The following is a 15,312-nucleotide window of genomic DNA, read 5'->3' on the forward strand; positions in this document are numbered from 1 at the left end:
CATTATTACATAGCTTTAGGGTCCGTTTGGTTCCTACCATCCTGGCCAGTGGAATGGAAATATGGTTTCTAGCTTTACTCTTTGATGATATGGCTTGTTTGGTTGCCTTCAGTAGAGAATCAAGAAAGCATTTAATTGCAACCTCACACAATTCAAATATGGTCTGTTAAAAGAAGTTAACAAACACCATGATATTATTTTTCAATTATATTCATCATCTTGATCTTTTAGTGCATTCAATATTGATATTATTTGTGTTCCCTTTTAGCACTCTAATTTTATTTATAATACATTTGGTGACCTAAACTATAAATAAAATTAGAATGTTAAATATAACTAAACAATAAAATTAAGAAGCACTAGACACACTAGAAAAATAACATCAGGATGCTGCACACTATAAATAAAAGTAGAATGTTAAATGCTATTAAAAATTATTATTATTTTTTGGCCAAAAAAGAATTATTATTAGAGTGTTGGATGTTATTTTATTATTATCAAAAACACAAAATCTTCTAAGGTTAAAATGAATATCGATATCAATGCATCTTGTAAAACCTACTGGTAATTGTACTATTTTTAAATTATAAACAATGTAGCTTTATTTTTTAGCCTAATGTAGCTTATTGATAATAAAAAATAAAAAATATTGTAATATCTTTCAACATACAAGGAAGTTTGTTTAGTTAAATTTTAAGATCTAACCATTTTCCGCGGCAAAATTTAAGCCTACCAATATACTAGCATGTATATTTGCCATTAAGCCTACCAATATAATGTGATAGATTTGTGATAATTTTGTTAATCAAAATTATTGTTGGAAATGACTTTACAAACTCAGGTAAAGGATGATTAATTATAAAAGTAAAATTATGATTATCTCATAAATCATTATTACTAGTTTTTATAATTGATTTTGTCATGCGTAAAGCGTTTGGTAACCTTAAGAGATAATTATAATTTTGAGTTCATGATTAATTTTGGCATATAAATGAAGGATAAGGTTATACAAAGTTAGAAGTTCTTACTTGTAATAATGAATGATGCAGTGGTCAAATTTAGTACATATCAATTAAAAAATAAAAATAATTATTTTTAACAAAACCAAGTCATTGCTAAAAGAACAAAATTAAGTAGCTTCACGAAATTTATAATAAAAATTCTGTTAATTACTACTTCCGGTCCTATTTATAAAATCTAGTTGACTAATTTGAAGAGATTAAGAAAAGAAGTTAGTTAGTTATTTATAATAAATATGTGTTGTCTTTCCTAAAATATTTTTACTAATCAAGTGTATTGACTATAACTACTATTGTTGGAAGGACTATCTTGAAAAAAATTATATAAATATGAGAAACAAAGTGAGTTGGAATTTTATATTTAGGATCAAAATAAAAGTCAAATAAGGTCTTATATTAAGAACCGGAGGTAGTATGTCTTAACATTATATTATTACAATTTTATTTTTATATGTAAGTTACTTATATAAAAAGAGTTTATTACTGTATATTAGTTACTTGTAAGGTAATTAATGATTTTTTTTTTCAATCTTAACCCTATTAGATTCAACAGAGAAAATAAGTCAAAGAAAATGTACAACATGTTTTTCTTGAACGCCTTTTTTTAATAGGAATAAGTGGGAAATTTTTTTTATCAATTTAATATATTTTTTAATATGCGAGGATGTGATACTCAATGCTAGTTAAAAATTTTAACTTGATATATATTACCTCTTGTCTTTAATATAAGTACTAATTTGATATTTAATTTAATCCTAAATATAAGATTTTAATTTATTTTGTCTCTCATATCTATCCATTTTTTTCAACTAATATACATAGGGGTATTCTAAAAATAATAATACTTATTTATTATAAATAATTCGTTTAATAAATTTTTTAATCTATTTAAATTAGTTAATTAATTTTTATATTAAGATGGTAGTATTTTATTTTATGCTGGGATGAGAAGATGAGGAACTGTATCTGTTGAAATTGCCAGTAACAATGGGAACCCACATTAATGATAAGGTGGGCTCCGTGAACGTCTATTCACTATTTCACTGTCGAAAAAAGATGAATGTCCATTCATTTTGTTCTCTCTTTTTGGTTTTCTGAGTCAGTATTTTTAATATTATTTTATTGATGCATAAATCAAACCAAATCAAATAATAATATCAAATAACGCGTTGAAACTTGAGAAACACTCCCACCTACAATAACGGTTAGTGCGCGCCGCTCCTAGGTCGGCGATAATACTCCATGTCTACATCAACACTCTTTTTCCTTTTTCCAACATCCAAACACCCCAAAAAAAAAACAACACTTACTATTTTCTTTTGCATTTTTTTTTTGGTATTCTTGTCGTAATTTCTTATTATTTAATAACCTTATGAGCAAAAAGTTTTATAAAATAGCTAAATTTACTTCTAATGAAAGCACATTTTTCATATAAAAATGTTTATCTGAACCACAAAAGGATACTGCGGTGCATAAATCTGGGGCCCATTTATATTTTGAAAGAAAATATGTCTTTTTCCGGATTAAAAAAAATGTTTTTAATAGAACATAATATTTCATGTCATATAATTTTCTCTAAAACTCCCTTGGCATTAGACCTAAATTATGTGGAAGATCGCCTTCTATTTCATTAGACCACTTCATGAGCAAGAATCATCCACTTGCTTGGATACCAATTGATCATGAAAAGGAAATAAGAAAATACTCTTTGTAGTCTTTTTATTGTCTAAAAATTTGTAACTAGATCCTCTGAATTGATAAAAGCTTTTATTCAACCCTGATGAAAAAAAAATATTGAATTTTCAAATTTTATTATACAATTTATATATTAACCGAACATTTTAAATAGATATGACTAAAAAATGATAAAAATTTATAGTTTGCACATACAACAAAATAACACAGAATAGGAGCAAAGATTAAATTAAGAATATTTTGAACTAAAAGAATAAATTTTTAAAATATAAAAATTAACTTAACAATCATAATCTCCAAATAGAAGTCAAGTCAGACATGGTGTAAAGATTAAGCTACCATTGTTTCATCAAGTAAACACCACTTTGTCAAACTGCACAAGATGATACAAATAGCAACTGACAAAGCAGTCCCTATGCACAAATGTAAATGAATATAATGCATTGAACTTACAGGAGATCAGATATAATCAGATTATGGTACGCCATGAGAAAGCAAAGAGGAGGAATCAAAAAATAAGTAAAAGAGAACTTTATAGTTAAAAAAGGGGGGAAAAGCCATAATAATTCTTCTTCTCTGTCACTTTCTACTGTGCCAAAGTCACCTAGGACCTGATAACTCAACTGCATGTAAATTCTCAGTCGAATCAACAATCCAATCAGAATTGGGATGAGGGGCCAGCTCCACCTCCTGCCGAAGAACTTCAACCTTCTGCCACTCATCCCATTTCTCCGCCAGGCCATCACCTTCAAGCATTCTCACCACGTCTGACATCTTAGGCCGTTCCATAGGTGAGCCCTGAGTGCAGAGAAGGGCAACCTGGATGAGCTGTTCTACCTCAGCTTCTACATAGTTCTTCTGTAGATCAGGATCAACCAGCATCTCTAGCTTCTTCTCTTTAAGAAGGCTTTTTACCTGAAAATGTTCAGCGGTGTCAGTTTGGATGTCATCAGTGAAAATGTAAATTTTCCAAATCGCTCTTGTATCTTTCTACCAAACCAGAAGCTGTATCAATAATAGTGGATGATGACATCTACTAAGGGGAACTAAGTTGGAAATTCATGTTCTATCTGCATATGTTACGTGGTTGGCCCAAACAAGAAGTGAAATCAAATGTAATATTCGAGGGGCTTGCAAACTTCTAGTGTCGAATCAACCAATATCATAAAAAGGGAAAAGGCTTTCCCTCCCTCCTTTTACCATTTGTGTGCATTAACACCATGCCCAAGACAAAATTATAGGAAGAGCAAATACAGAATACAGTAATTATAGCATTAAATTTACAGCAAGGGAAAAATATAATTAATTAAAACAGGATTTATTTTGCGGTGAACATACCCAATCAAGCAACATGACGTCGTCATCATTTGCAAGCCGAGCAAGGTCAAAAGCTCTTTGTCCAGTTATGAGCTCCAGAAGCATAATACCATACCCAAAAACATCGGTTTTCTCAGAAGACTTCCCAGTTGACAGGTACTCAGGAGCTATGTGCCCAATTGTGCCCCGTACAGCAGTTGTGACATGGGTGTCCTTGTAATCCATAAGCTTTGCCAGCCCAAAGTCACCAACAACAGCCTCAAACTCTTCATCTAACAATATGTTTGCAGCTTTAACATCTCGATGTATAATCTTTGGGTCACAATGATCATGCAAATATGAAAGACCCCTGGCAGATCCCAAAGCAATTCGCTTCCTTGCTGGCCAATCTAGTGGCTGTTGATTTGCTGGACGCTCTTAAATAATATAAATACAAAGTCACAAGGCTATCTCAACATATAAGTCATAAATCATAGACTTTTTTGATAAATGATTGGTAAAACTGGTCCATTCTATTCTTTATTTCTAAAAACAAGTGCTGTTTAAGCTGCAGTTAAAGCAACTACAATTTGCATAACTTAGCATTGCTTAATATATTTTTATTTTCTTCCACAAAATGTCTGCATGAGATTTATTTGGCAGTAAAAGCTGACACTAGATTGAAAAAGAAAGGTCCCTGTTGGGATGTTGAAGCATGGAAATAACAATAATCAACCTGATTTCGAGCAATACACAAAGACATTGCAGGAAGCTAAAGGTCTCCCTAAAGTTTAAGCCGCAGGTGCACAACCCTTAAGGATTTATACAAAAGCGGACTAAATGTTAAATGAGAAAAGGTTATCCCTTAATTCATACAGTTAACATCATTTAAACGCATACCGATACAAAGAAAAAGGGGTGTAGAAACAGAAGGCAGAGGTCTATATATGTATATGGAAAATGAGAGAATTAGCCAACAATATAAAAGTGATCAACTGCTGAAAAAAACAGAAGGTGGCAAATGATCAACACACCAGTCGATCAAATTTCATTAAAACCTCCGGTCAAAGTCACTCCATAGCAAGAAGTTAAAAGAAGTGCTTCAATAATTTCCATGCCCATTGGCTTAACAAGACTAAGGAGAACAAATATGGAAAATATTTACCTCTTAAGCATGATGCAACACTTCCATTTGCCATATAGGGATAAACAAGTAACCTCTCAGTAGGTGTCATACAGAACCCACGTAAACGGAGAAGATTGCGATGCACGGCCATGCTGATCATTTCTACTTCAGTCTGAAACTGAAGCTCCCCACCAGGTGTGCGCTCCTCTTTCAGTCTTTTTACAGCAACCAATGAACCATCTGCCAAGCGTCCCTTGTACACTTTACCAAACCCGCCCCTTCCAAGAATATTCTTATTGCTGAAACTATCTGTGGCAACTTGCAGTTCTCGTAGTGAAAACCTCTTAAGCTGTCCCAGATGGACTTCAGGATCCTCTTCAGCTGCAAACAAACACAAAGAAGTCAAAATCATCCAATTAATATTTATTATTGACCAAATGTGTATAATTAATGAGATAAACCAATCTCAGCCATGTTTTCTCACCAGGAACATCAAAGAAAAACTCTTGTGGTTTCCTTCGTCGCCACCATGCAAATGCAATTGCAGGAGCGGCAAATAACAGGGCAGCACCAGCAGCAACTCCCCCAGCAATTGCCCCAGTGGCACCACCGTCTCCTGAAATTTCCATAAACAGAAAAATCAAGACATAAGTGCTTCTTTCATCACTCATAAAAGTTCCACTACCAAGGCATTGTCACAGCTGAGAAATTCATCCTAAAACTTCTGAAAGCTGGAGAAATATAATTCTTCATGTCTAGAAGATATCAGAACATAAGCCATTAGAATGTATAAATAAGGTAGACATATAAACTCTAAATTTTAAGCCAAAAACAATAGGAATTTTACCTGGGGCAGAAATTGGGCTTGGCGGGGCAAAAGGGGGAGGAGGAGAAAATGGCGGAGATCCTGGACAAGGATGCCCAGTGACTGGCCCACATAAACCCAAATTGTTAGCAAAACTGCAAGCAGACACGCAGTTGATTAAGCAAAGTTTACAAATTAAAATTATCAAATTAAGTTAGAGGTCAATGCTTAATGAAGCACCTGATTGGAGTGAATAATGAGAAGGAGCCATTATCAGGAACCACACCAGACAGATGGTTATTTGATAAATCCCTGCATTTTGAAGTATAAATGGCGAACAGAACATTAGCAGTTCTCAAAAGTGGGGAAGAAACAGCACATGTTGAGGCAAAATGGCACTCACAGGACTTGGAGAGATGAAATATTAGTCAGCGACATAGGAATTGGACCCGTCAAGCTGTTATTGTTAAGCCGACTATCCTTAGACAAACGTCAAGAAAGTATTAAGATCTATATTAACACAAAATAGAAGAAAGATAAAAGTCACAGACTGAAATCCAATGCAACAAAACAATCGTTTGCCTCAATAGAGAAATTATAATTTATACCAAAGTAACATAGCAAACCCCTAACCATCATTTGCTCCCATTATTATTCTCATAGCAAAGCCTTGTGTTAGCTAATCATATCAAGAAAAAGGCAAACGCACAAGCTCAAATAATTGCCATATTTAATCTTCTACGTGCATATAAGTGATAAGTCAACGCAAAGTCTCAATAGCCATTTAGAACCACGGGTGTTCTGAGTGACAGTTACATTTCTCTCAAGACTGTTGGATATAAAAATTGTGCTTCTACTGATTCATTCAAACTCCCAAATATAAATGCTAAAGCACATTTGATTTTAAAGACTTCAGTTTATTCTAGAATCTAACATAAAGCAAATAATTAGCTTTAATGCAGCACTGTTATACTGTTGGATCTAGTAGTCTACAGAGTCGACTTCCCTTTGCTAAATTTGTTGTAGTCAATGAACCCACATTCAACATTAGACAATTTGAGATTAACAAGATGCCATTTTACATACTTATCATCCCACACAAACCAGTGATATAAACAAAAGTAGCAATGTTCCTTGTACAAACAAAATGAAATTTGGAACGAGATAAATTCTTCAGAAGGACCACCACACCATAGGTGTCAGAAAAATAATGCGAACGATGAGTATACTCACAGGAAACGCAATTTTGACAACTTGCCCAATGAATCTGGGATAGGACCAGAGAAGCTGTTTAAGTACAGATCCAAGCTCACCAGGTTAGTAAGATTACCCAGGTCGCTTGGAATTGGACCGGTAATGTTATTGCTGTAAAGTTCCCTGTTATGAAAAATGTACATTAAAAAATTATGGAAATATTGGATTGCAATGTCATTATTTAGAAAATACTCAAATGAGAATAATCCAAAAGTGGCATGTTCATTGTTCCATAACTTCAACAATTTTTATGTTCAAAAACATTTGTTACATCATGGGAGAATATTCAAGCGTCAAAAAAGGAAGAAAGAAGACTTTTAACGCCCCAAAATGAAACAATGTAACATGGATGACTTCACTACCGAGCCTGTAAATTCATTAAACAATAAACAAGAAAAGAAAAGAAGATGAAAACATCAAAGAATCAAGGCATGAGATAACATACAAATACTGCAAGTTCTTGAGCAGGCCTAGTTGCGGAACAAGCTGACCAGACAAAGCAGCATTTCCTAGATCACTGTCATCAGGAGCGTGAAAAAAAATAAAAACACAAGGCAACATTAGAAAAAGCATCTTTAGTGACAATGCTTTGAACCAGATGTCAGATACAGAATGGGCATATAAGTGATAAATATCAAGGACAGAAAGCTTACACTCTTATTACACTATTATCATTGTTGCAAGTTACATGAAACCATGTGCATGGATTGACAAGTGTAGGATCCCAACTTGACAAAACATTGTTAGGATCCTGCAAATTTGTCCTCAGACTATGCAAAGCATCACCTGTATCAAAATACAAGAACAAAGAATCAGCTTTGGGCTGCAAGCTACAAATGTTAGGCATTGCAAACTCAGAAATAAACCGCATCACATTGATTTAAACGATACATTTCAAGCACAAAAACAAGTTTCCCAGCACTTGAATTACACGAATCAGTAAACGGAGATCTAATCTTCGGTGATGTACTAGACACACGTGCGAAGAAAAAAAAAATCGATTTCATAAAGTAACAGGGATTAAGGATTCAGTATGCTGTACAGATAAACATTGAATCAGGAGAGTCTGGTAGAAGCAATGCCACGATTTACCCTGTTCATTCCACGTGGCATCATTGCTTGGTTTACATTGCCGCAGGGCATCATAAACCTTAGTAAGAGCATCTGATAAGCCATCCAGCAGTAAGAGTTTCTCTACAAACGTACTCCAGGAGAATCCCATAATACCATAGGAAAAATGAACTACAATAGGGATGAAATATCACTAGAAGATACTCCATCTGATCGCTTCTCCCACAATTTTCTCCTTTTGTCCCAAACCAAAGGAAAAGAGATATAAAGATCACAATGAAACAACCAAGAACGCACCAAGGCTGTCTGGAAAATGGTATCAACCTGAGTTGCGTATAAACTTCCGAGGGGAAAAGAAACCCGATCACCCCAAGTCAATACAATCAAAGAAGCAACCAGCAAAATCTCAAACAAAGTTTGAAGATATTCCTTTTTGTTGAGAGAGTAGGAAAGGAAATGAATGAATGAGCTCAAAAGCTAAAAGAAATCCATACATACCTTCCATGTTAGCAGAAATCAGCCATACAGAGTGAACTATCACGACCAACCAGAAAATAGCTGGAGTCCACACCTTCGTCTCCATCTAAGTAGCCAAAAATCGCAGATCCGAATGATATCTCGCCCCACAATACACCATCACAGAACAACTCTCCTCCAAACTCTAACAAACCCAAACAACTCAATACCATAACTTCCGAAATCTTACATATTAACCTCCCAAGTCTCCACCATTACGGCCCAGGAACAAACTCAAAGCCTTAAAAGCCGATCTCATCCAAATATGCCTTCTAGAACAACCCAGAAAATCCGAACTGAAAAAATCCTCTAAAAAGTAAAAAATCAGAAGAAATTCATAACATTTCCCCCTCCTTCTTCCCGACTTTCCTCTCTTCGCCGAGCAAATCTCTCGCAACTCCCAACCAGTTCAGTGTGACGTAGTTTTGTGTGCGCGTTTTTGAGTGAGGCGTGCACAGAGAAGAGTGAATAGAAGAGACATAGAGAGAGAGAAATGGAGGCTGCCCAAACGGTGCTGCCCGCTGCCCAAACGCAGTCAAAACGCCCTCCCGCTATATTGTGGAAAGTGACGTGACCCACAGGAGGCAGGGGGCAAAACCCCGTTTCGAGTCAAAGCGAGCGTGGGAGTCTAGTGGGCCCCACTGCCCCACAAACCCATTTTCCGTTGCCACGTCAGATGGGCCCACATTTTTCAAAAAGGGTTTGCCAACTTCCCAAAGAAAATATCGACTCTTTTTTTTTAAACAAAAAAGAAAATATCAACTCTATTTACTCCATAGCAACCTATGGAAGGCTATTATTGGTAAGTGCTTTCTTAAACGCTTTCTCAAAAACTTTAAATTTTTTTATTGTTAAAAAGTGATCAAGTGGTTTTAATTTGTCCCTCCCTTTCTCTGTGTGTGTATAAATCAAACTCTATAGATAGGGAAATGTAGTGTCATTGTCAACAAAGATTAGGGATATTGATTAAGAAACAAATTAATGGGCCTATGTAATTGTAAAGTTGTGAATTTAGAATAATTTTGGACCCCACACCATCTCATCATATATTTTCCTTCTTGTCATGTTTTAGTGTTTTCATGAATGAATGAATTTATGTCACTAAATCTTGATTTCCAAATTCAATGAAGTAAACTCTCCATCTATAAATTGGCCTTACTAAATATTGTAAAGATGTTCTCAAGTCATTTCTTGAAGTGGAAAATCACTTTTTACGTATTACTTCGAATGCTTAATATAAAAGCTAATTAGGTATTAAATTTAGTCCAAAATATAAGATTTTAATATATTTTATACCCTAAATCTATAATATTTTATTTAAAATATCTTTATTAATTGTAAAGGCTCCATTCAATGAATAGTTCCAATACACATAATCAAATATGATACTTAAAACAAATCAACACATTTGTGATAAACAATCAACTTAACTAATACTTTCAATCTCTTCAAATTAATTATGCAGTTCTTATATTAAGAACTAGAAGTAGCATATATTTTTTTGGATCTTTCTTATAAGGGCGTTTAATTCATACATATTGATACAGCTAATTAAAATTAGGTACTCTCATTAAATATATTCATATTTTCAAAAAAATTTCAAAATTATCACTGTCTATATATAATTAAGAGTATTTAGGAAAAACAATCAATTAATGCTTTTATAAACATGTAAAGTCCCTTGAAAAAAGGATCAAGAAAATCTTTTAGAAAGTTTCCCATAAAAAGAACTGGCAGAGGAACCATGATAAGATGACTATAATTTTGAAAATGTTATGGTGTCATACATTAAAGTTAAAGTCTAAATCTATGAGCTACAACTAAAGATGTTTTCATTTGGCCGGGAAAAAAAAAAAAAAAAAGCAAAGATGTTTTCAGAGCTCATACAAAACTCAGGATAATATAGAGCCCTATTCAAATGACTAATTAGTTATAATAGATTTTCGGAACGTTTAAACTGACGCCTCTTTTATGAGATTTTGTTGAAGCTCTTGATAGCAATGGCATCAATATTTTCTACTAGTTTGGTTTTTAATATAAGGTCTAATTTTGTATTTTAGTTTAAAATATAAATTAAATCTTATTAAGATCATAAATAGTAAGTTGTAAAGATACCACAATTAAAATTGAACCTGCAATTAAATACGTGCGTAAATCGATCTTCGTATCTAGAACGAAGGAATAATGTGTGCGTGTGACAGAAAAAATCAAATGTGATTTTGACCAAAGGCAGCGAATTTTAAAATTCATGTAATGAACACTTGCACACCATTTGGTTATTAACAAGTACTGCAGATTCAAGAATGAGCAAGGGGGCGCTTCCTCCTAATGGTTCTAATCATAATAAATATTCATAGGCTTGTTAGAGAAAAAAAAAAAGTTGAAATCAGCCCCTTATTTTAGGGTTTATTTGTATACAACTTTTTAAGTGTTTATAAACACTTTTATATAAACTAAGTAGTTATTTTGTATTTCATAAATCATGATTAAAAAATTGTTATTAAAGGCTCCAATCACCATTCCAAGCAAGCTCTTAATTTATTTCAAATTTCATTCCTAATTTTGCTTTGTCTTGACTACAATCAACTAATTCAATAAAAAGGAAGATAATTCGCATGAAAGTAAGCATAAATTAGTTGAAATGGTTCCAAAGTCCAATCAGTTAATTCAATGCTGATCTAGTAGTGTTTCACATCATTCAATTAATTAGTACTCCTCCGGTCCTAAATATAGAATGTATTTTGTAGTGTAATTTATATTATAAAATGAGTTTATATTTAAAACCAAAGGAGTATTATTCTAGTTCTAGAGTAATCGATTATTGTAAAGAAAATCAACTACTACTTTGACACACACATATACTATTTCCAGTTCTTAATATAAGAACTTGTTTGGCTTTTATTTTGATCTTAAATATAAGATCTCAATTTATTTTGTCTCTCATAGTTATCTATTTTTCCCAATATAGTTCTTATAATAATTATAATTATAACCAATACACTTACTAGTAAGAATATTTTAAAAAAAATAATATTTATTTATTACAAATAACTAATTTTTTTAATCTATTTAAATTTGTCAACTAGCTCTTGCTAATATATATTATATGCATACTTGAATGAAAATCGAGTCAAGCCTTGCCTTACCTTTATGCCTAACTCAAAATGCCTCTCGAGGTAAACTTTTGACCCAATACTTGGCTAAGAAGGTCATCGCAATGCATGGGAGAGTTGGTGTGATGAAAAGAAATTAAAAATTAATTTTATTTATTAATCTTTTTTAATAAAGAAGGAATAATTTTATTTAAGATTAAGGTGTAAATTTACTTTAAAAGTTTTCACCAATAAGTATTAAGTACCTGAAAGTTTTTTCAAGTGTAAATTTATCTCAAAATTTTAAAATTGTAATAATTTTACCTCATAACATTAAAAATACTAACAGTTAATGTCACTATTTTAATGATCAATGAAATTGTTATAATTTAAAACTTTTAAAGCAAATTCGCATTTAAAAATTTTTTGGGTGCTAGTGCTCCTAAGTAAAGACTTTTGGGATAAAATCGCACTTCAACGGTTTTATTTATAACATCAATATGTTACAATTTTTTTTAATATGTAGTCATAATTCTATTTATGATCAAAAGTATAATTCCATTGATCCAAAATATTATTTACTATCCTTAATATAAAAACAAGTTAAAGATTCAATTTGATCCTAAATATGAGACATCATTTTATTTTGTTTCTAATATTTATCCATTTTATTTCTAAATAATGTCTATAGTAATTGCATATGTGTAGGAGTTTTCATCATGTGGTACTTCTAATGCACATGATTAATAGAAGTATTTTAGGGGGGGAAAACAACATTAATTCATTATAAATAATTAACTAACTAATTTTTTTTAATTTTTTATAAATCAATTATCTAACTCTTATAATAAAGACCCAAGGTAATATATTCCTTGAAACCAAGATTTAGATCAAAACTAACACTCTTTAGAATCATAAACATGCAATACTTAGCTTGTACCTTTTTACATACTAATAAGCTAAGAAATTTTCAAAGATTGAAATAATAAATAATCTTCACAAGAATTATAAAATTAGTTTATTGAATGAGATGTATGAAGAATAATAGCAGTCACATAAATCAATCAATGTTCATCATTTTTTTAGGAAAAGAATTGGAATAGGTGAATGTCTCGTCTAATACTGGACTCAACTCAGTGTGTTCTTTTAATTTTTTTTCCTCTTTTATTATGAGTCGAATTAGGTTCGCCAAGCCAACTAAGCCTATCAACATCCCACAAGAATCAAAATTTCCACTTATTATATCTAATCAGTATTCTTATAAATTATTAAAAGACTTTGAATTTGAATTGATATTAACATCAATTAAATTAAACTTTGTTATCATTAAAGTAATATGAAAGATCATAGGTAAAATTTCACAAAAAGAATCTAAAAATTACTCCATTACTATATTTGACTTACATGCATCAATTCTCTTCTCTGCCAGCAAATATTGAATATCATAATTTTGGTGGGGATGATTCCTTTCCAAATAGTAGTTGACTATATTGACATTCTCTTTTGTTGATACTTTTTATTTGTTGGGTGAAGAGACAGAATGACACAAAGTGGGGGCTCTTCCACTAGGGATCATTATTGAGCATGACCAAGCCTGCGTTCTTATGCATTCCCTTTTCCCAATTCTTCATAGACAGATTCTTTAATTAGGAATAAAACCTCAAACGTGATTTTGTAATCACACTAATGTTTTCAAACGCACACTTGTGTGGCCCTTAGGAAATTAAGTTCTTAGTAGCCATAGGCCTTTTATCATATCATGACTATGTGCCTCATCTTTTCACGTTTTCTATGTATACATAGGAGAGATTATCAAATTTGGATTCTACCCTTGTCTTTCTTTTTTCCTTTTTCTTCTCCTCATCCCACTCACACCCTTACATTGAAAAATAAACCATTGAGATTCAATATTTTATTAAAATATTTTTTTGATTTTCATGTAGTATGCAATTATAAAATGTTCATATCAAATTTTAGTAGTTTATTTTCTAAATAATTTATGTAATATTATAATACAATTTTATAAGATACTGTAAAATTAGTTAAGTTAGTTAACTATATTAAATGTATTGACTTTTCTAAACTATCATATTTAATGACGTACACTTAAATTATCTCTTAGTAGAACCCTTTACAATCAATAAAAAAATTTTAGAGAAAAGATTCTAAATTTGAGAGATAAAGTGAATTGAGGTAGTATTTCAAAACCAAATCTAACTCCTAACTAGTTTTTACATTGAGAACTAAAGTTAATATTAAATTTTAAACGTTCAATTTTTAATCCAAATGTGAATTTGTAATGAGGAGAAGAAAAGAAGAGAAAGAATAATGAGAGGATCCAAAATTGAGATTATCTGCAAATAATGATTTTTTTCCAATTAAGTTGTAACATGTACAAGAGCTGAGATTTTGAATCCCTAGTCACTTAAGTGACGAGAATTCTTACCCCTCACCCCAACTTAATTGGATATATGCATTGTTTTAATTGATGCATTAATCCAATAATCTTAATTTATTTATTAATATTGTGAAAGAAAAGAAGAAATTTGGAAACATTGAAAAAAAGGGGCAAAAAACTCTGAATGGTCACAATGGAATCATTTGAAGAAGGGCAATGATGTGGATCATTGGTGTTGCTGGAAGAAAGGAATTATGGCACACTTCTAAAAAGCTTCATGCATGCTTTCTTCAATCTTTTTGCTCTTAATTTCATCAACATGGGACCAGCCAAACCCCATCTTCTAAATCTTTAATCATTTCACATCATACAAGTCAAAATATATATGAAGAAATTTTCATTAAACAAAATATGGGTATTTGAAAATATTGAAGAAAAATAACTTCTTGAAATAGGCCTGTGGATCATATAATTGCTTTAACGAAAGACATCTGTTAGTTCTCGACTGGTTCCAGGTTATATGACACTATGAGTTTAAGTTTTGTATTTGATATGATCCAAGTTCTTAAATATTTTTCTTATCATTCTTTAGGTTCCTTTAAGTCGAATGGCATCCTTTATTTTTGTGTGTTTTTGAAACAGACTCTCAAAATTTTTTCCTAGGAATATTCTCATGTATTTATAAAAAAAAACTGGATTGTTTTATTATCATGCTTAAAAATAACTGCACTTTTATTATTATTATTTTTATTCAAAAACTAAAACCATACACCCTCCAGTCCAAAACATATATTACTACCAATCATTTTTTTGTTCCGCAAGAAAGATTAAATAGTTAATTCATTAAATCGATTTAAAATTGGAAAAAAAATTTCAGCTTTATCACTTTTAGACCCGTCTGACTTTTCTACTCTTTTTGGATATCCAATGTCTTCTATCAATAAATATGGTTACAATTAGAAAACTCTGCAAGTAACTTATATTACAAACTAATAATTTCTCCTAGAAAGCACCCTATATTTTGAATCAGATGAACTGGA

At 31.8% G+C, this 15,312-nt stretch overlaps 1 protein-coding gene across 1 annotated transcript; it reads right to left on the reverse strand.

Moving 5' to 3' along the window:
* Positions 1-2,968: 2,968 nt before the first annotated feature.
* Positions 2,969-9,166, reverse strand: LOC114755203 (somatic embryogenesis receptor kinase 2-like). The gene is made up of 11 exons (XM_028944072.1): positions 8,765-9,166; positions 7,849-7,981; positions 7,641-7,712; positions 7,175-7,318; positions 6,345-6,416; positions 6,182-6,253; positions 5,984-6,096; positions 5,621-5,752; positions 5,176-5,517; positions 4,053-4,447; positions 2,969-3,629 (listed from the first exon to the last, which is right to left on the reverse strand). The coding sequence occupies exons 1-11, from the start codon at positions 8,847-8,849 to the stop codon at positions 3,315-3,317; spliced, it is 1,875 nt and encodes a 624-aa protein (XP_028799905.1). The 5' UTR covers positions 8,850-9,166; the 3' UTR covers positions 2,969-3,314.
* Positions 9,167-15,312: the final 6,146 nt, after the last annotated feature.

This window comes from Neltuma alba, unplaced genomic scaffold, assembly GCF_004799145.2.
Source record: "Neltuma alba isolate B1F8T4 unplaced genomic scaffold, ASM479914v2 tig00010237_pilon, whole genome shotgun sequence".
Lineage (NCBI taxonomy): Eukaryota > Viridiplantae > Streptophyta > Magnoliopsida > Fabales > Fabaceae > Neltuma > Neltuma alba.

What these genes read in the sequence shown, in the direction of transcription:
- LOC114755203 (XM_028944072.1), bottom strand. Translation starts at nt 8,849, where the DNA reads ATGGAGACGAAGGTGTGGACTCCAGCTATTTTCTGGTTGGTCGTGATA. An exon ending in GATAATAGTGTAATAAGAGT is followed by an intron (nt 7,713 to 7,848) that starts GTAAGCTTTCTG and finishes TCCTGATGACAG; the next exon opens with TGATCTAGGAAATGCTGCTT. An exon ending in GTTTTTCTTTGATGTTCCTG is followed by an intron (nt 5,518 to 5,620) that starts GTGAGAAAACAT and finishes GTTTGTTTGCAG; the next exon opens with CTGAAGAGGATCCTGAAGTC.